Raw genomic sequence first — 23,296 nt, 5'->3', positions numbered from 1 at the left:
TGGTAGCATTTCTTCTTGTCACCCAACAAGGTCACTGGGCCAAAGCAATGAAATCTTTTACCCTGTTCCAAGTTTTCAATTTTTAGGTTAACCAATAAAATAATAATTCCCACTTTGGTTAAACTAGAGATGAAATTGGCTCAACGTGAAACAAGAAATCGCATTTCCATGGCCTGATACCATCCTGACAAAAAAATTGACTCCTAACATTATTATATATGATATGGTACCCGTCGCCCACACAGAATAATTTGTAAGCTGGAGGCTGGATGGAGATGAAAGCACAGCTGCATCCTTTTCCAATAAATATGGTTTGTGAAGATTAGCTTCCATGTACCAGACTTCAAGCAATGTTTTGATGCAGCCATTTCGTGATGACGTTTAAATATTATGTGCCTGCCACAGTATTCAGATAGTTGCCATTTACAGCAGCAATTGCTGACAGTGAACACAGTACATGTGTAACTATATCAATTGAATAAACACCACTTTGAAGGCTATAATTTGATGGTTCCCAAGCTTCCATCAAGAAAATTATTTAGCCCATACTGAATCAGATGCAGAATATTCAAAACCTGCTAGCATCTGTATTGGCAAATGTTGTTATGGGCAGAGATAAACTTCCTTTCAATCAGAATTCAGACCTGATGTTTGGCCAAGTCTTCAAACAGAGGCCTCATACATGTGTAGATACCGCAGAAGATTTAGAGAAGAAAAGATGGTGTCATGAAAAGGGCAGTGCTTTATTCTTATCTCAGTCTATGGTACTCATAACGTGTGGGTGTTCGCACACACAATATTACTGATTTAGGCCTTACTGATGTCTATATGTAGGCTCACATGTTGTTACACTGCAGCAACTACATTGTAGTAGCAGCAACATTTGCCAGCTTGCAAACTGTTATGATAAAACTGAAGCCTCCTACCATTAGTTTATGTGCTACCAAGTACTAGTAGTGTTCTGGCTTTGTTTTTGTTAGTAACATCCTCTACCATTGGTACATACCAGGGTAACAATTTTTTACCCCGGTATGCACCAATAGTGGAGGATTTTTGCATCATTAGAGATATACAAGCAGTTCAAGGCCAGTCTTTGGTTGTCTTGTGGTAAATGACTGTTCACGTTCAACTTGCACAAATCTCGCCATTCAAACACACCTCCTACACTTGTACTTGTGCCATTGAAGGAATGCCAGAGCAGATAGGTATCATTCCTGTATTGCTCTGACTGGTTACCCGTAACAAAGTGAGAGTCTAGAAAAGTAATTCAGCCCCCAAACCATGTGCTTGGGTCAACCATAAACATAAAATTCCCTTTCATAACAATCCCATCCGATAAAAAAAGTACAATGGATTTGAGATAAAAGATTGTTTATAACTGATTGGATTAAGTATAGATTGTACAGTAAACAAGGTCCCAAAATCCCAAACCGCTGCAGTCCAGCTGGATAACTTCACATTGTTGCACCACCTGGATAATTGCACGGAATACGTACTATTACACTGGCAAATGGGGTTTGCAAAAAAATGGCTTCTACTCAGTGCATGTATAAGCAAATTTGGGCATCCAAGAACTGTCAGACATGCACACTTTTCTGTGCAATCTCTTGCAGACTTATGAAGTGTTTAGATGCCATAAAATTTCTACATTAGATTTGGGGGACCTTTTTATTGCATACAACTTTACAAGACAAGTGTGCTGGCAATAGAAAGTAGAATTTATTATTCATCACCTTTGTTAAGAAGGTTATTACCGGGTATGTTTTAGGTAGTGTTTGTGTGCTGGGGGAGGGGATTGTAGAAGACCAGCATAAATCTAGAATGCCCGAATTGATTGTATTGATATTCGGTATTGTGGATAGGCCTGGAAACAACTAGAGTTTGGCCTCCCTAGCGGCTTCTTACGGCACTGATATCTAGAGCTCTTGGCATGATCTTGCTGATGTAAGTTTGCACCCCCTAGTGGCTTTGCTGGGCCCAATTTTGTTTTAAAGTTTAGGCCACACCAATTTAATTTCTTGGTTCACGGATTTTTTCATAAAAAATATGGAGCGAGAGGGCGAAATAAAAATAAAAATTGTAAAATGGTTGTGGTAAAGGTAATGGCTAATCCAAAACATAAAGAAAAAAAGTTTTCAGCTTGAAAAAAGTACAAAAACACTATTTTTGTACAGTAACAGCACCTGTACCCACACTTTAAGGAGCTTATAATATAAAGGCCAATTTGCTACACCAGAAAGTTGGTGAATGGTTTCATTAATGGTGAAAATTTGCTGAGTGGTCATTTTTATTTTTTTTTCCAAAAAATAGGAGCGAGCGAATCCGTGAACCAAGAAATTAAATTGGTGTGGCCTTAGACTTAGAGGAGAATAACTCACAGATTTCACAGTATATACAGATCATCATGATTTTTGGTATGTTAATATCATTTGGCAAAGGTAAGAGGTTGTGGATCTCATTGTTGAATATGCAGCCATAGAATGTGCCTATTACCTTATTGTTGTATGGGACCATAAACAATTGTTCCAGATGTTATCAATCCTGGTCACATCTCTGCTTCCTAATGACTGTTGTATATCCAATAGGAAACGTGGCTTTGCTTGATTACATCTGGTCCCAAGATAACAATTTAATTCCCTGATTGGAATAAGCAGCTAAACAGAACATTCATGTTTTTTTAAGTCCTTTGTATCGGTGCTGATGCCTCTAAAGAGCCGAATATGCAGACATTCTAATATAATGTTCAAACTAACATCAAACTGGTTGATATATATTTCTAAATCTGTTTCAGCACTTGAAAACCCAGTCGGCTGTTTCACAATTGAGTGTACCCATTTATTTTTCCACATGTTACCAGTTGATAAGAAAGTCTACATAAGATATTACTGTTTTTGACTGTTATTTTCCCAAAGCTGGTGTAACAAGGAACACAACAAAAAAAGAAATAGAGAAATCCATCAATATTTGGTGAAACTATTGTAAAAAATGTTGCCTAAAAATGTCCCATTTTTAGTGTTACCAGGGGTCATTCAGTTTTTTTCACATTCTGAACATTGCAACTGACTTTAAAAACATGACTGCTACCTTAAAATTCTTTATTTTGTACATGCAGTCATATGTTAACTTGAGATTTATTACAATTTTTTGAAGATATTCCAACTTTTTTTTGCCGGCAGGGTTATTTTGTATTTTCACCCACATGTTACCAATTTTAATGTAATATTTACTTATAGATTACAAAGTATGTAGCATTGTTCTAATGTACTGTAATAAGTGTTAATTTGACATGTAGAGTTTTGATATGATTTATGTAACTGAACAAAAGTGGAATGAGATCATTCCTACTTTCCTCTGACTCACAGCGAAGAATCAAAGTATCGGCTGTCATTTTCCGAAAAGTTCTGTCCCGTCCGTACCCCCCCTCAATTTCTATACTAGGCTAATATTACAAGCTTTTAATTGTGATGGTTTACAAGTCTCTTTGACTAGATACCAAACCACTATATAAACCATATCTGTGATAAAGACCTTGGCTGATACAGCACTGTATAACTTCAAATGTCCCGTCCGTACCCCTGTCCCGTCCGTACCCCCCACCTGTCCCGTCCGTACCCCCACTTCTAGTTTTAAGCAAAATACTGGGGAAAATGACATCCAAATTGCTAAAATAAGGCATGATAAATACTAAATAGATACAAACAATTAATCTCCTCACTAAAAATAGTACTTTTTAATGAATTTGCCAGCATTTTCTTTGTCAGGTTTTTCCCATAAACTGCCTGGGATTGGTATGAGATGAAATCTGATATTCCCCCAAAGTTACCGTCTCATTTTGCCCAGTATGTGCTCTCCTCTAGCCCAGTTCACTCTCCCAGATCATCATCATGATGGTGATGACCCATTCTCCTCACCTCCCAGTGCAGGTAGTGTACATGAAAAAGAACAGGCACTACCTGGGACACCAAGGAGAAAGGCAAAGGTTCTGGAGAGACTGTCAAGTCTCCTACTCAAAATAACATGAGAAGAAAGTGGTACTAGTACTTGCTGTGACAAAAGAGAGTAGAAGAAATCTGCAAATAGGTTAAGAAATTACAGATTCCCTGACAGAACAGATACATCCCTTCAAGTTCACCAATTGAGCATGGCCATCAAAGAAAATAAGCTCTAATGGCATTTTTAGATCACTCTAGATCAGATCAGATCTAATAATAATGTCTATCTCCTTTTTCTCTTAGTTTTAACAATATTGCAGTATTTGTAGATGCTTTATTTAACCTGTATTTAGTGAACAAATGTGTTCCAAAAGGTTTGGACAAGTCCCTGCAGTGTCAGTCTGTTGTCTGGTTGTGTCCCGTCCGTACCCCCATCTATTATCATATTCATGAAATCATCAAGCCTCTTGATGTGTTGCCCAAGTTTGAATGCTAGAATCTTATGTAGGGGTATATAAAGGATGGAATTCTAACAAAGTTTAGCTATCAAAGTGCTTGAACTTAAAAAAATTGTATTTGATCTGTCCCTCGACATGAAATGATAGCAAGGTGTTATTATCGCCTTACAATAAATGACCAGAAAATGACACGACAAGGTGCTACTGCAAATGAAATTTAGTTTTCTGGTCTTGTGGATACTAGTGATGGAAGATAACACAGAATAGTGTTTATCTTTAGTTCTTCATGTGGGTATACTGTATGTACCTTTACATACAGTCTTACAGTTGTCCCGTCCGTACCCCCTCAGTGCCCCATTAAAGAAAGACCTATATTATAGTAACCGAGAGGTGTTGTGCAGAGATCTTTCAGAATATTAAGCCACAAGCATGTACCTTTGAACTGCCAATATCAGTTTTGATATATATCAAAGTTGATTTTTCAACCTATTAGTAAGTGACCCCTGTTTGGTACACTCAATTGTGAAACAGCCGAGTAGTTAAAACCAAGGATATGTTAAGTGGAAGGTAACAATTGAAGAATTTATTAGGCAGTGTCCTTTTAGTACTTTTACAGTAAAGTCACATACATTGTTCATTGTCCCATGAATATCAGGGAGCGATACTTGTGAAGATTTAAGCTCAAGGTTCGTAAGGTACATGTGGCATCCCTCTATCATAACTTAGGTGTTCCACGAAAATTGGAACAAACCCCAGGGCCAGCTAACAAAAGTCAATCTCAGACTAGCGTCAGAAATCCTATCCAGATCATCTATAATAAATGCAATCAACATTCTTCCAAGCGATCCAATGTCCATAATGCCCTCAGTGTTGTCTGAGCTGTAACTGACTCCTATTTTCTATCTCTTGTCTCTCCCTCAGGAACTGCAAGGTCAGCACGTGTTCCGCCCATTTAGGGCGGCGTAATAACATCAATGGCATAAGATGAGTGAGCGTCGCCAAGTCATTTCCTTTGTCGGAGGTGCGGAAATCTACGGGGGGAAGAAAGCTACGGAAGCGGGAAATGAGCCGAGATTCTTTGTGATGAAGGGGATGATGGGGAATCCCTACAGCAGCTTTTACTGCTGCATGCCACAAATGGTGATGTAAAGATCTCAATTTACCTTTTGGAAGAGGCTGTTGGGATTGTTTATTGTGAAGTGTAACCTTTTGAGTGGAGGCTTTTCACCAGGGAAATGCCACAGTGACTTTCTGATCTATTGAGAACAGTTAGGACTCAAGGACTGTGTAAAGCAAAGCTGTCAAGGCTACTTACGTAAGTAGCCCAGGGAAAACCTCTCAGGAATACGAGTACAGTCCACACACAGTGGAGGAGGTGCAACAACAGGCAGGACTACAGGAGCAGAATGGGTCTCAGTCACTCTGCCAAGAAGAACCCGTGTGATCTCAACGGAGATGGTGAGAAATATTGATTCTCTTTTATTCCCGAGTTTTAGTCATTAATGTCATACATGTAGGTGAGGATAAAGCATAGTGTAATAAATCAAACCCTCAGTTCTGGCTGTTTTTTCTCATAATGATTTAGTCTGCCGGATTGAAATGTGTTGCTTCCATTGATTATTGTATGATGGAAATGTTGAGTGTATTCAATGTTACTCCTAAGACTTTTCAATCTTGGAATACCAGAATATGCTAGGAAATATATGGGAAAAGGAATAAAAGATAAATTATATTGTTTTGTTTTTTCATATCTACCATGTGCATGTATTCATGTCTGCAATAAAGGTTAGATTGAGGTCTGTCTGTGTTATCAGACATGATACTATATATGCTATATGGATCTTATAAATAAACCCATCTATACCTGTCCAATGGCTTTTATCAATATGTAATTGGCATTATGCAGGTGCCACCTATGTAACCAGCTTACATCAATGTGACGTGTACCGTCTGTCAGCTGTTTGTGTAATGTCTGTCAAGTTGTGACAACGATGGTACAAATAATTTTTTCTATTTTTTTATTCCTTCATCACCAAAAGAATGAAGCAGTTAATCTCTGAACCTATAGATTGGTTTTGCCTAATGATAAGAAGAAAATTCGGCACGTCTAGTAGCAATAGCAATATGTGTATGGTAAACTAATAAGAAAAAGATTGAAATCACATAATGTGCAAATGTAGGTCAAATCAGGATCGTGCCTGCGCTGCAGGTGATTGTATTGGCATCTTGGGGGGCTTGATCGGACAGGAAAAAAATCTAAGGGCTTTGCAAGACATTCTATAGCTGAGAAGGAAATTCAATACTGGATTCAGAAGGTAGAGATTTTTGGATCATATACCACCATGGCCAGTCTGCTTTACCATGCTCAGCCTTTGATTCCCACATAATGTATACAGAGGGCCCTGAAGTGCATGATCTGCCTTATCGCCTTGGGGCTAGCATTATCGCTACATGAGGAGCACTTCAAAAGCACTCACTTGATGATCGAAAGTTCAAACATAAATTAGTCCAGCTAATCTGCATGGGCCACTAGTTATATAATCTAGAAGATACAAGAAAAAAACATCATCCTTGTGTCTGAGGGATAAAAAGTATTCATTGAGTCACAGAATACCAGATTTAAGTTACATTATGATAAGATGGGGATGAGGATAGGGCTACATGTAGCGATTGTAGGTAAGATGAGGTGACACTGATATGCCATCTTTTATATTTTGTTATATATAGATATCTTTGCTCTGGAATATGTCAATCTATTTTACTGTTTAATGAATCTCAAGTGCTGACTATACAATTTTCTTGTTCATATTGGTCATCCTATGGCAGAAAGAAAATTATCATCCTTGAATCCGTTTTTTTGGTAACTTGCGCATCTGGCAATTCCGTACACTTTCCAGGATCATTCTAATTGTAAATTTACACTGGATGTTTGGAAATACTATAAAACAAGTTTCCACATTCAAATAACCTTGTCACAATTCAACAGAAGGAGAGTTGGAAAACGTGATCAATGAATAGTGGGATCTAAGAATGTCCTCTCCATGTGCATGCCATAGAGCTTACAGCCATCCAGAATACTTAGCTGATTTATGAGGATCCAATATCCCGTGAAAGGCAAGGTTAAGGGCGTCGTGTTTGGCTCATTAGCGTGTCAACAAGTGTCTCAATCCTTCAACTTCAACTCACGGGCTTTTCTAAGGACAACCATTAGGCAGGTCGAAAGCAATTAGACTTAGAGTTTAACATTGGTAATACACAACTGCTTGCACAATTATACACACAATGTACAAATGTACAACATGTGATATAGGCTCCTTATCCTAACATACATGCAGGTTTACTAAAAGTTTGCCCAGGTACGAGGGGTGATCAATAAGTTCTCGGCCTAACTCAGAAATAATAAGCACAACTCAAATTTTGAGGCACAACTTTATAGTATGAAGCCTTTTATCAATATCCTCCAAATTACAAATCATTGGAGTCATTACTTTCCAGGCATTCGTTTTATGCAAATTAGAAGGTAAGTGGCGAGAAAAAAGTGGTGTGAATTGTGATCAGACATGTGTGGGTCGAGTTCCCCATGCCGTAAATTAACAAAAGACATTGTCAAAATGTTTGATAATCATTCTCCTCCTATTTCAAGCAAAAAGAATTGGGTGTCTGACTTCCAGCAGCGCGAGTTCGATCGCACACCTCAGGTCAGGTCAATTGTCCCATTTTTTCCGTTCTCCCTTACCTAACATTACTGGGTGTCGCCTGCAAAGTAATGATCACAATAATTTGAATTTTGGTACAGATTTATATAAGACGTTATACTTGGCATCTATGCTTCGAAATCTGAGCTGTGCTTATTATTTCTCCGCAAAACCGAGGACTTATTGATAATCCCACGTACTTGTATAAAATCTTATATAAATGTGTACCAAAATTCAAATTATTGTGATCATTACGTTGCAGGTGACACCCAGTAACGTTAGGTAAGGGATAACGAAAAAAAAGTGGACAATTGATCTGAAACCTGAGGTGTGCGGGTCAAATTGTCTGATCAGACTTCACCCTTCTTTTTCTCGCCACTTACCTTCTAATTTGCATAAAACGAATGCCTGGAAAGTAATGACTCCAATGATTTGTAATTTGGAGGATATTGATAAAAGGCTTCATACTATAAAGTTGTGCCTCAAAATTTGAGTTGTGCTTATTATTTCTGGGTTAGGCCGAGAACATATTGATCACCCCTCGTATGTCTTTCGGGTCTGCAAGTGCATCATAGTCATACATGTACGTAGCTGTTGTGATATATTGACATCCCAGTTGGTATATTGTGAGGAGGTTTTAGCACATCATTGACCATTGCCTTTGTCTTTTGTGGCCACACTTGAAGTTAAAGATAAATTATTGGTTATGCTGAATACATGTATAAGAAAACTGGCAGCCTTGTAAAAAATATCAATCATTTATATCTCTGTTCATTCTCCCCGTCCATATATGACTGCTATTAGTATAGGATTTAAATAACCCAGGGGATTAGTGAGGATCAGTTTCATGTGAGTATTGGAAACATAATTGGTCACTGTCTCAGCAGTGATGTTGTTACAAGCTTTATCCTCAGGGGTTTTATAGATAAAGGTTCTTATCTACTGCACTTTATTAGGTTTACTTGTTTGAATTCCTCCCTTGTTTTTTTTTAGATAGATGCTTATTATGATCCTTATCCAGGAAATCGCTATAATACTCAGGCAAAATTCTTATCATAGCATCTGTCAACAGGTATCACATTAGAGAGATGTATGTGAATTTGGTATCTGTTTTGCCTGAGGGCTATTCTATTTCAATTTTACATACATTGCAGAGTGCAATGGTCTACTAGTAGCGTGTATACAGTGCGCATGCAGGGCTCGAAATACTGGGTGAATGTGCACCCAGGTGCACCCAAAATTGGAACTGTGCACCCAATTTTAATATTTTCTTAGGTTTACGTATGGAAAGATATCAAGGATACTACAGTAGTATACTCAAAAAAAATTTTGGTGCACCCAATTTTTTAAGCTGGGTGTACCAGTGCACCTAATCCCAAAAATAAATTTCGAGCCCTGGCATGCTTGTCTTGCATTCAGTAGCTCATAAGTTGGAGTACCAAAGGTACATACTTTAATTTATCTGCTTAGAACTCACCATTTTGGAAATGGTCAGGGAGTTGAACAGACACCACTGGACTAGTCCTGTGCTACCCATTTTAGGTTATTGATGCCACCCTATCACCCTCTGGCATGAGAAGGAATTGGCTTACAAAGTCCTTGGAATTTGGGGGATATTTTCAGCCTCTCTCTGTCTACCTTTTAAGGGCTTAGTCCCATTAATAAGACATGCAGCCCGCCATAACATTTAATATCAAACTAGAACTAGTCGAGGGCATCCTCTAATTACCATTGTTAAAGGTTTTTCTGTAAACTTCCCCCGTCCCAAGAGTGTTAATGGTACAGCCCTGGTAAAATATGGAGTATTAAAAGGCCTTGCATGTAATGATTTTATTGATTCTGACACCACTGGCTTGATTGCTAGATGTCCATGTCCCTGGTGCTGAAAGGCAATCCCACAGTTCCAGCTCATAAAGTAAGGGCATGGCTACCACTATATTACCTGTGGGGTCATGGATTTCCCACAATCCTGTGCTTGCCAGCTATAGTATTATGTTATAGAAATATCACTTTAAATGCCATGTTATTGGCCAACTAAACATGTGAAATTAGATTACATTGTTCTCATGAATTACATTGTCAGTAAAGTTTTTTGGCCGAGCTGTTTTTCTACTTTACTACATGGTCTGCAGGGTGATGGACTTCTCTAAATCTTGTGCTTGACAGCTCTTGTTAGCTAATTATAATATATTAGAAAATATAATATGTTCAAGAATTACATTGCTAGCAAAGTTTCTTGGCCTAGTTCTTTAGACTTAACTGCATTTTACTTTCTTGTAGCAATATCAAGATCCATTTACATAATGAACAATTTTAGAGCTATATGTTACACACAGTTATTTATTTTTTGCCATGTTGAAACCAAAGTAGTTATGTGACATGTTGAAAAAGACATAATGGCAAGTTAAACAGTAAGAGCCTCAGCATGTAAATGCATAATGTTTTTTGTTACTAATGATTTTTCACACTATTCTTGTTTTGTTATTGTGTATTATTTTATAATTAAGTAGGAAGTTATCCTTTGATGAAATGCCATGATTATAAAATATGATACATAGAAATCCTCTTATTTTACTTCTCTCAGTACTGCTTACTAGGCCCTCTGCCAAACTTTTTTGCACAAAAGTGTTGTATATTTGTCCCCTCTGTAGTACTAAAATCCAACTCACTACTTACCTTTACTTATTATGGGCTTTCAGTTTCTGCCAGCCTGACAAAAATAATGTCAGATGATTAATTACAGTTAAAGGGATTCGTGCTAAATACTACAAAATGTATTCCCACTGCACATCCCCTGTACTATCTGCATATTTATGGCAACGTGCATGGTGTGACTGCCATGTATTAGACGTCTGACCAAATTTAAATCTAACCTGATTTAATCGCGCTTCTTAGGCCTGTCCTACATTGGAAGGAGGCTAGCTCCGGATAGCGGAGTTTGCATTACACAGACTGATTTAAACCCACCTTCATCTAGCTTAGGACAATATCTACCCAAGTGTAGTCAACTCACATTTTCAGAGAATACCATTTTAATGATTTAAGTCAATTTTTTTTCTAGATGACTTTATATTGAAATCATATCTGGCTTGTCCGACTCACATACAATCAGGCTGAAGCAGTATTTGTCACCTTCACCCAAAGCTAGCAATGTAACATTATACATGGTGAAATTGTAAGAATCTTCTAGTAATATCAAACTATAGAACTAGTAATAATGCCACCAAGGGCTGGGACCTAATTGAAATGTTTGATGATAGAACAATCAATCAACAAATGTAAAAAATAGTTAACAATTTTTATGATTGTGTGTTCTGACACTAGTCAAGGAGAGACTTGGAGGGAACTTGACGGAGTGTGTATGAGTGCAGTCGATGAGCCTCCGTCTGGTGGAATGGGGCCTAATGAGCATGTTGCCCTCTTACATTCTGCTGGCACTGTGATCCATGTCTTGTTTTGTGATTTGGTGCTTTGCAATTAGAAGCTGGTTTGCCTGTTTGCTGGAACCTACGTATGTTAGACTAGTTAGTTCCCTTCCGTGTCATTTGGTAGATATTATTCTTTCATATTGCCATAGATGCCATGGAAACTACATGTTATACCAGATTCTCTTATACAATGGATGAGTTAAGAAAAAAGAAGACAGCAATTTTATCTAATGTTGCATCATCATTCTGGTGCACTCTACATGTTGACCCTGGAAACTTGGCAGTATAAAAGATAATTGTTATATCCCCAATTTGCTGCACAGTCAGGTGGCTGCGTTGGTTGAGTAATTAGAATTACTGCCAACTCTGTCTAATTGCCAGTATTGATTTGTCTGTCTCTTATATTGCTGACAGGAATAACAGCTGAATATACATGTAGCATGCATAGTTTCCATCCCAGTAACCTGCCCTTTGTCAAGCTAGTGGCGCACAGTACTATTAATACCATTTAAAAAATGAAAAGGGCAAAAAATTAAAAATAGTCAAAAAAAATTCAAAAAGGCAAGTGTCAAACATATGATGCCCTGTTCACAAGATGAAACTGTTGGATATATGAGATAGATGTAAAAAAAAAAAAAGATTTTGAAAAGTTGTTTATATGGGACGCAAACCTGTCCTTCAGCTTCATAGACTGTAACATAATAACGTTATTGATTGAGGCACCTTTGTCTGTATTATGTGATGGCGATTTCTATATGTAATGTTTTAGCCTACATCACAGTAACATCGCAGGCACAATGGGCATGGAAATTGTAGAGGGCACCATGGTCACTTGCAGCCTGGCACAACAGTTGATTTCCATTTCAAACTTTGAATATTTACCAATATAAACATATTATAACCTATCTTATACCATGTAAAAATTAAGGCAGGCATGGCAAAGTGAATAAAAAGGACAGATTCACTTCGCAAACCACAATCAGAATCGTAGGCAAATATGTCATATATGATATACCACATGTTTGCTGATGTCATTGGCAGTTCTATGCCCTGATTGGCTGATGAAGAATTAAAAAAAAGAACAGGCCAGTAAAAACGATATGGTCCGTCGAAACTTTATTGTTACTTGCATTTTGTTCAGGGCTTGAAATACCACCTTCATATGCAGGTTAGTGCAGGTAAACTTGGATCTATGCACTTATTTCTCGTGTCTACATGCACCTAACCTGCACTGGTCCATATACTGGGTTTTATACATAAATGTCCTATAATGTAGCTATATATGGATTTTTACTAGCTGCATTGACTGTTAGAAATATGGTTCCTGATAACCTGAACAATCTTAGTATGATCCAATACTTTCTAAATTCAGATAGAGTGGTGCAGGTAAAATTTGTCAGTTGCAGGTAATTTTCAATGTTACCTGCACCAGTGTAGGTATGCAGAAAAACGTATTTTGAGCCCTGTTGTTTCAATATTACACCTGTTGTCAGTCTCGTGGTTTAAATGTTGTGAATCATAGTTATTTTAGATTTGTAACATCTGGCAAGAAATTTTTATTTTATACAAACATTGTTTGGTCAGATATTTTTAAAAGTTGAATATTTTGATCACTGTTGACGGAAAGAGCAGTCTGAGAATGATATGTTAATTATTCAAAAGAGATAATGTTTGAAATCTGCATTTAGAAAATATTCCAAATTTAAAACATGGAGCCTCCCAAAGAGGTTCATCCAAGATGTATTCCATGAAACCCACGACTCTCTCAGTTGTGCATCCTTTGTGAGTCCAGGAGTGGCTTTCAGAGCCCAGTTGTATAACCAACAGGCAGAAATACCCACCGTCAGCAACAGCTGAATTCTGATTTATCAGCATTACCACAACAGGAGACAGATCGCTACGCTTTTATTGGCAAGCTGACAAACGAAGCCTCCCTTTCATCCATCAGTTATGCCTTGGCAATTACCAGCAAACCCAGACAGCAACAGCTTTGTCACCAACAGTAAATCAAATAAAGACCTCAACTTGGCTCAAGGCTATTTTTTGGATGTTGACTGATATGTGAGGTCTGGAAATTGGTCATCTCGAGTGACAATCAAAGAGTGCTTTGGTTGTTTTTGGTGATTGATATGGTCGTTTTAGGCTTTTCTGCACTTTTGCTTAGTCACATGATGTTACTACTGGGGTTGATCGGAGAGGACCTAACATTTACTGTTAAGATTTTATGACCATCCAGGGAAATGTTCCATTAGTAACAGGTTCAAGTGATTTCATGGCAGGATCCTGCCATAATCTCCCTTCTGGAAGCATTCAAGTTCTTTGACGGCATCACTATAGATACATGTATATGATGAATATCAATATGGCTTCATTGTGTGCATATGGTGTAGCCATCTAGAACTTGAATGTATGCACTATGTATTGTATTAAAATAAGATTCCAATCCTTTATGGAAAATAACATTTCTTTTTTCTTTTGTAACTTTAATTACGATTAGACTAGCCCCCTGTTGCAGTGCTTGTACTACTTCATGGTGCAAGGAATATTATTGATTATACAAAATGGAGATGCACTGAAAGTTATGGATCGAAAGGATTCTAACTTTAGCCAACAGTGCATCTCTGCATTCTCTTCTAACTTAAGCCTTCAAGTTGCTATATAATATTCTGCCAAAGACAGACCAGCAGACACTAGTGTGCAGCTGTGGCACATGACAATTGCCAGTTGGGAAAATTGTTCCCAGCACACAAACAGAATATGCTTACCTTTGACTATATTAAAAATTCTGACCTGATGTACCCAGAAATTTTAATAATTGCCAGAGCTACAAACAAATTAGCAAGAAATGTTGCATAAAGATCATATTATGCAGTAATGTATATGTGTACAGTATATATGTAATATATATGTGTAAGAATTAAACCAGCAAAAACTGTTGATTTTAAGAAAAAAATTACAGGCTATGACAGCTATGTTAACGGAAAGAGAAGCATGTAGAAGCAAAATAAAGACACAAGCTGTGGACAACTATAAAGCAGTTTGCCCACCCTCTGTAATTCTTCTTGGGAGGTTCGTATCTATGATGAAAGAAATCTCAACATCCCTTTACCATTCAATATATTCCTTAAGCCCCTTCCCTGCATGTTGGAGAATCATATCAATATTGCATTGACACTCCTGCCTGCCTGGCTTTCTAACTTCAATTTCCAACAGTCAGATATAATCTCTTCCTTATCTTCTTGTGCCATGGTTGCCATGGCAACGGTGAAGCCCTGAAGCTCAGCGATACAGTCAGTCTAATGAGAAATTTTTGGCAATAGTATTTCATTGTGTAGTTTCTTGGAAATCCCTTTTATTCTGCTTCAAATCAGTAGGGATGTGTTTCTTGTCAGAAGACATCAATAGTACTGAATCTGTATTCATGGCATGTATGCACTTCACATAGCTGTCAAAAATACAGCCTTAACACTTGTTATTTTCACAGACATTTGGAGTCATTTTGATGTATCCTTCTGGAGCAGGGTGCTACATCCTTATATTCAGCCACCTGCAAGATTGCATGGTTGCCAGATCTAGAATTTTGCCTGCAATTTAGTGTACTACTCCTCAAAGGGTGCATGGATGCACTGAAAGGCAGGATACTGGGCCAAATCATAGTAATTTTTATAGTAGAAAACAAATTGAAAGGGATTCGTGTTAGAAAAATATTGACCTTCAGACTTGGTGCATGTGCATGTGTATCAATTCTTTGCCAAGATAAAATGTGGAAAGATGAAACATGAAGTTCACTGCAAAATCAGCACTTGCAAAGGAGCGACTACTTACAAAATGTACATGTATCTAATATAATATGTTATAGATGACTCAAACAGATATAAAATAGCAGGAGACAGTTTCTAAACAGCAAGTGCAATGTATTGAAACCATGTAACTGTGCATCATATGCTCTCAATATAACTGAGCTTTTTTTTCATTTTCTGTTCTCTTTGCAGTCAACTTTGACCACTTCCAGATACTCCGGTCCATTGGAAAGGGAAGTTTTGGAAAGGTGAGATTAATCATTGCCTAATGTGCCCAAATCCAAAATTACAGATATGATATGAAATAAGTTTTTGATATCTGCATACTGGAGAAATCTTACACAGTCTTATGTGAGATACAGCTTACAACTTCCATATGAAATAGACGTTACCGGTATGTAGAACTGGTCAATATATCCTCACTTGAGGTGAAGCATGACCTTTTAGTATGGTGTGATACAGCGTTGGTTTGGCTCGTATATTTAATCAAGGACAACGGATAACACACTGTGCCACCCATGGCATATATGGTTGAATGGTGTAATACAGCCTCAGTGTGGCTTGTATATTCAACCAAGGACACAGCATAATACACTGTGCTGCCTGGCAAATATGGTACAATACAGCCTCGGTGTGGCTTGTATATTTTCTTTAACCAAGAATACCGCATAATACACTGTGCCACCTGGCATATCAAAGACATTTCCAATTGAGATTTTTTTTAAATTGCTGGTTTACGAAGCAAATGTAATGACAACACATCATTCTTACAACCTGTCCATGGATTGAACTGCGCATGTGCAGTTAGATGTGTCGTAGGTAATATGTCAAAGTTGAAGGCCCCTGATACATAAACAAAATACATGTGGACACAAGACCTACCGGTATTTACAAGTTAGAAGCCTTATTATACACAATATCACTGTGCATAAGTAATTCAATTAATGAACAAGCTTATTATGCAGAATTTTCAATGCTCCTTTTATCTATTGAATGTTGAATAGTTTCTTCATCTTTTTTTCAGGTCTGTATTGTAAGGAAGAAGGACAACAAACAGATGTATGCTATGAAGTACATGAGCAAGGCTGCCTGTCTGGAGAAGGATGCGAGCCACCACGTCTTGAGAGAACTGGAAATTCTCCAGAAACTGGAGCACCCCTTCTTGGTCAACCTGTGGTTCAGTTTCCAGGATGAGGAAGACATGTTCATTGTGGTGGACTTGTTGCTAGGTGGGGACCTTAGATACCACATGGGCCAGGATGTGAACTTCACAGAGGACATAGTCAAATTCTACATCTGTGAGCTGGTGTTAGCACTGGACTACTTACAGAGTAAAAATATACTCCACAGGTAAAGTCATTCTCTTTTTGTGTAGTTTTAGATAACAACTCTGACAGGATTACAAATTACATGGATTGCACATTTGGTCTTGGAGGAATAGTGTACTTGTCCAGTATCCGATCTTTCTGTTTTTTCAAAGTTCGCTTTAAAGATTTGCTATTTTCAGACAGATCATCAGAAAAATGACAAAGAAGCATTGTCTGTCATTAGCTGCTGTAAATAACGCAGTAACGAAGACACAGTAACAATACGTCTAAGGGATGAATCCTCATTGTAAATGGCAATCAAATTGACTTTGGGATATTGCCATCAATTCAGTCTGTAGCCATGTTTGGTATTGCAGAGGCTGTGATAGTTTCTTGATTTCATTTAGGTGCTCCAAAAGGAGATCAGACCTTAGATAACGGAGGTTGCTTGGAAATTATTGACTGGATCTGTTCTCTGTAGGATATCAATAACATCAGGGTCACCTCCCTTGCATGCTAGGGCATGACATGCATGTAGGGTTTAAAGCAATATCATGAACAAGTGGCAAGTATTTTGATCTGTGTATCTGGTACATCTGGTATTTTCAGCTTACTGGCTAGGTCAGGAAAATATGAGGATCATACTAATCAATTATCACATTATTATGATTGGCTGGTCAAGATAACACAGAAATTTCCCTGGTGTCTGTTATCCAGTCATTTGACATAATTCTGTTGATAGCTACTATCAAAACAATCAAATCATACCAAGAGGTGATCATGGGTTTAATTTGCTGTAGGGCTGGGTGCCAGTATAGTGCACCGGTACAAATACATTTATTTTCTTTTGGGACGGGTAAAAAAAACATATTATTAACTGAAAAAATCAGTAGACTATGTGCCTATAGCAGTCGGGACCAAGTTTTTTTTAGATAATCAGTTGCAGACCTGTACCTGAGCCAGACCTGTACCTGAACTTTCTGTATCGGTTCTGACCCCTAGTTTGTTTATGTGGTATATAAGATCTAAGGCTAGTGAAGACCCTGATTTAACAACTGTAATTATAAGTATTGAGTAATGTGCTGTCCGTGGTGCTGAATAATGTACTGCTGTGTGTTTTGCCTTCTGCCACCACCAGGGATCTCAAGCCTGACAACATACTGCTGGATGAGCAAGGTAAGAACTATAGATCTAATGTCATCATGTGTGGTCTTTGCATTTTACACTTGGTATAAAGGCTGTAGCTATGAAAGCCCACATAGATGGCAAAGAAAATTGCATAAAACCTCTAGCAATAAGCAATAGAAAAGCCTGATTTTTTTGTACCTGTCAAGCAAATGAGTATATTGATTGCAATTTGAATAACATGACAATGTCTGCTTAATTGTAATGTTTGGGAGAACATTCAGGGCCCATTGACATTTAATGCTTATTTGAGTATTTGAAAGTGAGAACAAAGAGTAGTGACATTCTAATCAGGAGGCCAAAGAGGAATAAAATAGAAAATAGAAGGGAGACTGAAAATGTTGATAGTTGTCTTATCTAACAATTTTTGGTACTTCTATTTCAGGCCATGCTCATCTGACAGACTTCAATGTTGCTACAGTGTTACGGGAAAATGAACTTGCAACATCACTATCAGGAACCAAGCCTTATATGGGTAAGGAAAAAATAACTTCTTGTTGTATCATAGTCCTCATTGTAATAAATGGGTGTAGCCCTCGTTTTAGTTAGACTTTCGGACTCTGATGGACGCCCCTTCAAAATTTTGTATTATGGTTCAGTTTAAAATTCTTCTTCAACAATCTTTTGGTCAATTTTCATTGTAAACTTGAGGTACAACTTTTCATGGATCATGAATTGTGTCTCCACCTTGTATGATAGACTACATGCACTAGAGCCGTGATTGTACTTCGTCTTTAAAGTTACAGAGACAATGACGCAGGTTTATCATTGCCTCCTCTGTTTGTGGGAAATTGTCTTTCACGGTCTTAGGATTTCATGGGCGCAACAAGACTGGCATTAAATGTTTGATCAGATTGGTCATGCTTGTGCACAAGGCATAGATGAGTTGCCTGCAGTTTGAGGATTGCCTGATTGGGTTGACTTACACCCTCCCTTTCCAATTAAAGACCCCTCAGAAAGGATGTCACTAGAGATTCCTCCCCTTTCACTTGGATGGACTGGTGATGAATGTTTCAACATGGACTGCATCAGACATAACTCAACAATCGCCTCTGATTTTCCCTCCTCTCTGTTATACACTATACCTTACAAAGTAATGGACTGTCAAATTGAAAATTGTTTGCAGTTCATTTTTGTTAAAAGATTTACTCTCTTTCAAATGCTCCATCAATTTTTCACATGCAATGTTCTGCCTCATTAGAGATGGAGGGATCAATATTAATGGCCTTGCCTCGTACACTTGGACTCATCCAACCACATTGGATGAGTGGGCTTTGAGCTAATAGCCTGAGGCGACTGTAACATTTAACACTTAGAGCTGGGTCTGATCACGCCCAACAAATGGACTTAACTTCTCATCACCAATTTCTTCATGCGATCCATACCTCACCCTGTAGAATGCTAAATGTTAAAGTCGCACCATGGAGGAACAGTATTCCATCAAGCACATACACATGTAGACATTGTTTTCTTCAAGAACTTAATAATCTTATTCAAATACATGTATTCTGTGTCTTTAAAAAAGATCTTACGCCTGTTTCGTAAAAGACTGCAACATTGGTTTGCCAGTTGAGCAGTTTTTACAGACACTACAGTTATATTGTTTATGACATAGCATGGCATATCAATGTGTCATGATATTGGAGGGTTGGGTAAACTCAAATATCCTTTTCTTTCAGTTATTTTGACTAGGGTCTGTTTCGTTGTTGCCTTTTTATTGCTATACAAACTGTATTACCTAATATTACATGCAGCTACTATGACTTCAAGCTGTCTCTCACTGCAACAAAACAGCCAATTATGAATACATGTACTATGATGTAGTACTATTACCTCAAAAGATTTTCCACAGAAAGCATGCTTGTCTGTAACGAGGCTGTACTGAGGCTGTTGAAGTACTGTCCTCAATACATTTGCAAATATCATGGCATCATGTCTCAGGTGTGAACGGTAATGAGTAAATGTGTCTTTTCATACCATTCTCTTGTGCTGGCACTTAGCTTTTTCTTATCCATGAACATGTACTTGATTTATATTCATAATAACAAGTAGTTGACAAAGCTACATAGGCCGTGTCCTATAAGATTGACTTGCGAATTTTTCTAGGTCAATGACTGACATGGCAATAAAGGTCATCAATATTGTAAAAGAAAATGGAAAAAAATTGAGTGGATGTGTTTTCCGCAATCTATGGTGGTATGGAAACACCCAAAACACATAGAACGCATGATTTGGGTAATCAGGTGATAAGGCGTTATAAATAAATAAATAAATATCACGCTCTAATACCAGGAAGTATTGGTTGGAAGACCAAATCTGCATGACCAAAAAACGCTATGAAGAATGTTCTTTTTTTGAAATACAAAAGATCAAACATTACTTTTAATTAGTGATAGCCCAAAAAATATGGAGCCTGAACTATTGAGAAAACTGATAATTTGTGTCTTATTTTTAGAGACTACAAAAAGTATTTCGTCATCCGGTCAAAAGTAATTCGGAACAGTAACTTAAAATAAGTTTGCAAATTATTACAGAGCCCCATTTATAATGTGTTCCATTGATACAAGCTCCCTCCCTCCCATTATCCATTGATGCTACCAAGCTATTGTCTGCCAAGTTTGAAAGGCAGCATTATGCAGTAGGTACTGTATCGTTTGTCAGAGTCAATTCCACAAGGCAACAATGATATATTGTAAGCCTGGCTATAGATGTCATTTTCAGTCAAATAAGAATGCTTACTGTTACAATTACTGTAATCTTCATATTTCATAATATTGCCGTGGTAAGATCCTACATGCATCATGTTTCTCATGAACTCCTTAAAAACCCTTCCATTTTCCATGAGAGCCACTAAAAGCTTTGCCCTTTTTCCACAGAGTAGTCCCTTGAGGGTAGTTCACCCCCTTGACATGGTATTTTGTCTGCCCTGCTGTGGCATTAATGTTTGCTCTAAAAAATATTGCAGTCAGGAAATTATCCCCCAGGCAATATGTGATATTAAGAAAGGGACACCTTAAGTTAGGTGTCAACCAATGCAATGTAAATTTTTTTGCTCCCCTCACAATGTAAATGTTAATGAATTTTTCACATGACCTATTGGAAGGTATGAATGTCATACTGGTGGCATTCCATGATATTCATCCTGGTCTCTTTCAAGTTTTCATGGCTTGCAGAAGACTACTTAACTTTGAATTTCAAATCTTAATCATTTGCAAGAACCTTTTGGACTTTTTGGTCTTCGGTGTCCTTTTTTAAAGATTTTTATTTCATTTCCACTATTAGATTGTTGGTGCTGTACATGTAACGATAAATGAAGAGGTCAATGATTGATTCTATGGTACAGTATACCGATATCAGACCCAAAATCAAGTCAACACGGTCAGGTTTCAAAGTCTAAAAATCAGATACATGACCCAATGTAGATTCAACTTGTTTTGGCAGTATTGGCAGAGCTTGGAAAAGTGCTGGTTTGGAGCAAAATGCATTTCCTTCATCACAACAAGCACATAATCATCATGAGATATTTTCGAGATTTTATGGTCTTATTATAATCTAATACAGTATATAGCTAGCAGTCATGTAGGTCGTTGAAAGCAGTGGTAGAGTTCCAAGTGGGAATGAATTCGCATTGAAGGACTCTTTTCCCACAGGATAGATCTTCCATGATAATTAGTTGAAGGGAGATCTTAAGTGCAGTACTCCCTTCATTAGGCGCTGCTTGGACCTGCAGGATACTAGAGATTGATTTGCTTTGCTGATAAAGATCTCTTGAGTATGTCGTTGGGAGGCACACTAGCACACTGTAGTGTCTGTGGGGTTCATTAATAGCTTCACATGTATGCCAGAGGTATTTCCAGTTGCTTTATGTGTCTTGCTTGACAGGGTTTGGATATCTTAGTAAGAACCTTTAATTTAAGCTTAATAAGTGTTGTTTGCCAATAAAAAAATGCTGAAAAAGAACTTTGAAGTTTAAAGGTAAACCCCCAGTCAAACACTGTCTTGTTCTATTTTTTTTCCTGTGACAATGTTAATCTTGCTTCAAGTCCACTAGAGGGGAATCAATAGCCTATTGTCAGCATTATGCAAATTTAAAATCAGTGTAGCATGTACTATTAAACTTTGCAGTAGTCTTTGAATTTGTTTGCTGGTTGGTTGGTTGGTTTTGCATAACTGGTAAACCACCTTAAAGCATAACACACTAGTCCAGTTTTGTGCCATAGATACAAACTATGTAAAACTGGACTGGATATTTTGATCAATTTACACCTGTCCTGAATGGACCTTTAATCTTTATAACAAGTGATGTGAGATCCTTAATGTGTTTAGGTGTGGCTTCCCCCTCAGTGGTTTTGTGTCCTATCCAAGAGGATGATGTCCCCAGGCAAAGCTACATTTTTTCACCTTGAGTAAGGAAATACATGCAGGTGTTAATTGCCTTTCCCAAGGATATGACCCAGAACCTTTAGATTCTGTGTCAACAAGCTTTACCACAGGACCCCCTTATAAGGGGGTACCACCCTAAGTTACATACACATGTAGATGGAAATGTGATTGGTTTTCCCATTGGGAAATCAAAAGGCCTAGTCTTTTCCTTATCCAAGCTCTTATATTACATACCTGAAAAAATTGATTTCCAATTTCAATCCTCCATTAGGACTTGTAATCAACTCCAGGATCCGCCAGTGCTCTACAGTACCTACATCTACTTATGTTGTTCTCATCTAGTACGTGGAAGCAAAGTTTGTGCACAAAGTATGAACAAAGTATAAACCAACAGAAGTATAATAAACTAGAGTTCGGCGACCTCATACCTCCATGAAAATTTAAAGTTTTCGTAAATTTCATGCAATTGACTAACACGTTAACATCATTATGGCATGGTGTTGTTAATCATTGACTAACATACACATATCACACTTATAAAATTCCCATTATTAATCATAAAGTGGTTTTGCAATTTTTACATAAATTATGCAAATAAGTTCCTCATTACCATATTTGGTATCTGATTATATTCCACCTTTCATAATTAACATGTGTTACATGTATTGAGGTCTAGTTATTGAAAACAATGGAACTATACAATTTCCTCATTAATTATGCAAATTAAGTCCTCATTTGCATAACATGTATACCATTATTAACATCTTTGCCTAAGCTACCTGCATGCCTAAAATGCAGGTAATCCGTCGTTCCTTTCTGCAGTTTACACACAGACAGACACACATACAGACAGACAACCGCAGGGTAAAATATAACCTCCATGACATTTCATGGAGGTAACAAGAACTGACAAAAAGCCTGCTTTTAAAGCAAGAGAGCAGTTTCCAGCCACCACAACAGTATATCTGGGCTAAAAGGTCACCTAAGTGACCCCTGGAGTGCATCGCCAGCTGCTGCACGACCTCCGGTGCCAGAAGCCAGAAGTTAACTTCCTGTCATTCGTGGTGACGTATGCCACCTGCACCACTTTGCGCTCGAGTCGGATTTC

At 37.7% G+C, this 23,296-nt stretch overlaps 1 protein-coding gene across 1 annotated transcript in view; it reads left to right on the top strand.

Moving 5' to 3' along the window:
- LOC118413392 (serine/threonine-protein kinase 32A-like) overlaps nt 1–23,296 on the top strand; it is a 48,683-nt gene that overhangs the window by 1,384 nt on the left and 24,003 nt on the right. Inside the window, exons 2-6 of the mRNA XM_035816754.1 lie at nt 5,312–5,848; nt 15,506–15,561; nt 16,338–16,663; nt 17,759–17,796; nt 18,191–18,280. Of these exons, the coding sequence (XP_035672647.1) occupies nt 5,797–5,848; nt 15,506–15,561; nt 16,338–16,663; nt 17,759–17,796; nt 18,191–18,280 (562 nt within the window). The 5' untranslated portion in view covers nt 5,312–5,796. The remainder of the gene's footprint in view (nt 1–5,311; nt 5,849–15,505; nt 15,562–16,337; nt 16,664–17,758; nt 17,797–18,190; nt 18,281–23,296) is intronic.

This window comes from Branchiostoma floridae, chromosome 4 (genome assembly GCF_000003815.2).
Source record: "Branchiostoma floridae strain S238N-H82 chromosome 4, Bfl_VNyyK, whole genome shotgun sequence".
Lineage (NCBI taxonomy): Eukaryota > Metazoa > Chordata > Leptocardii > Amphioxiformes > Branchiostomatidae > Branchiostoma > Branchiostoma floridae.
The sequence above is the reverse complement of the archived record's forward strand: the minus strand, read 5'-3'. Positions and strand labels throughout refer to the sequence as shown.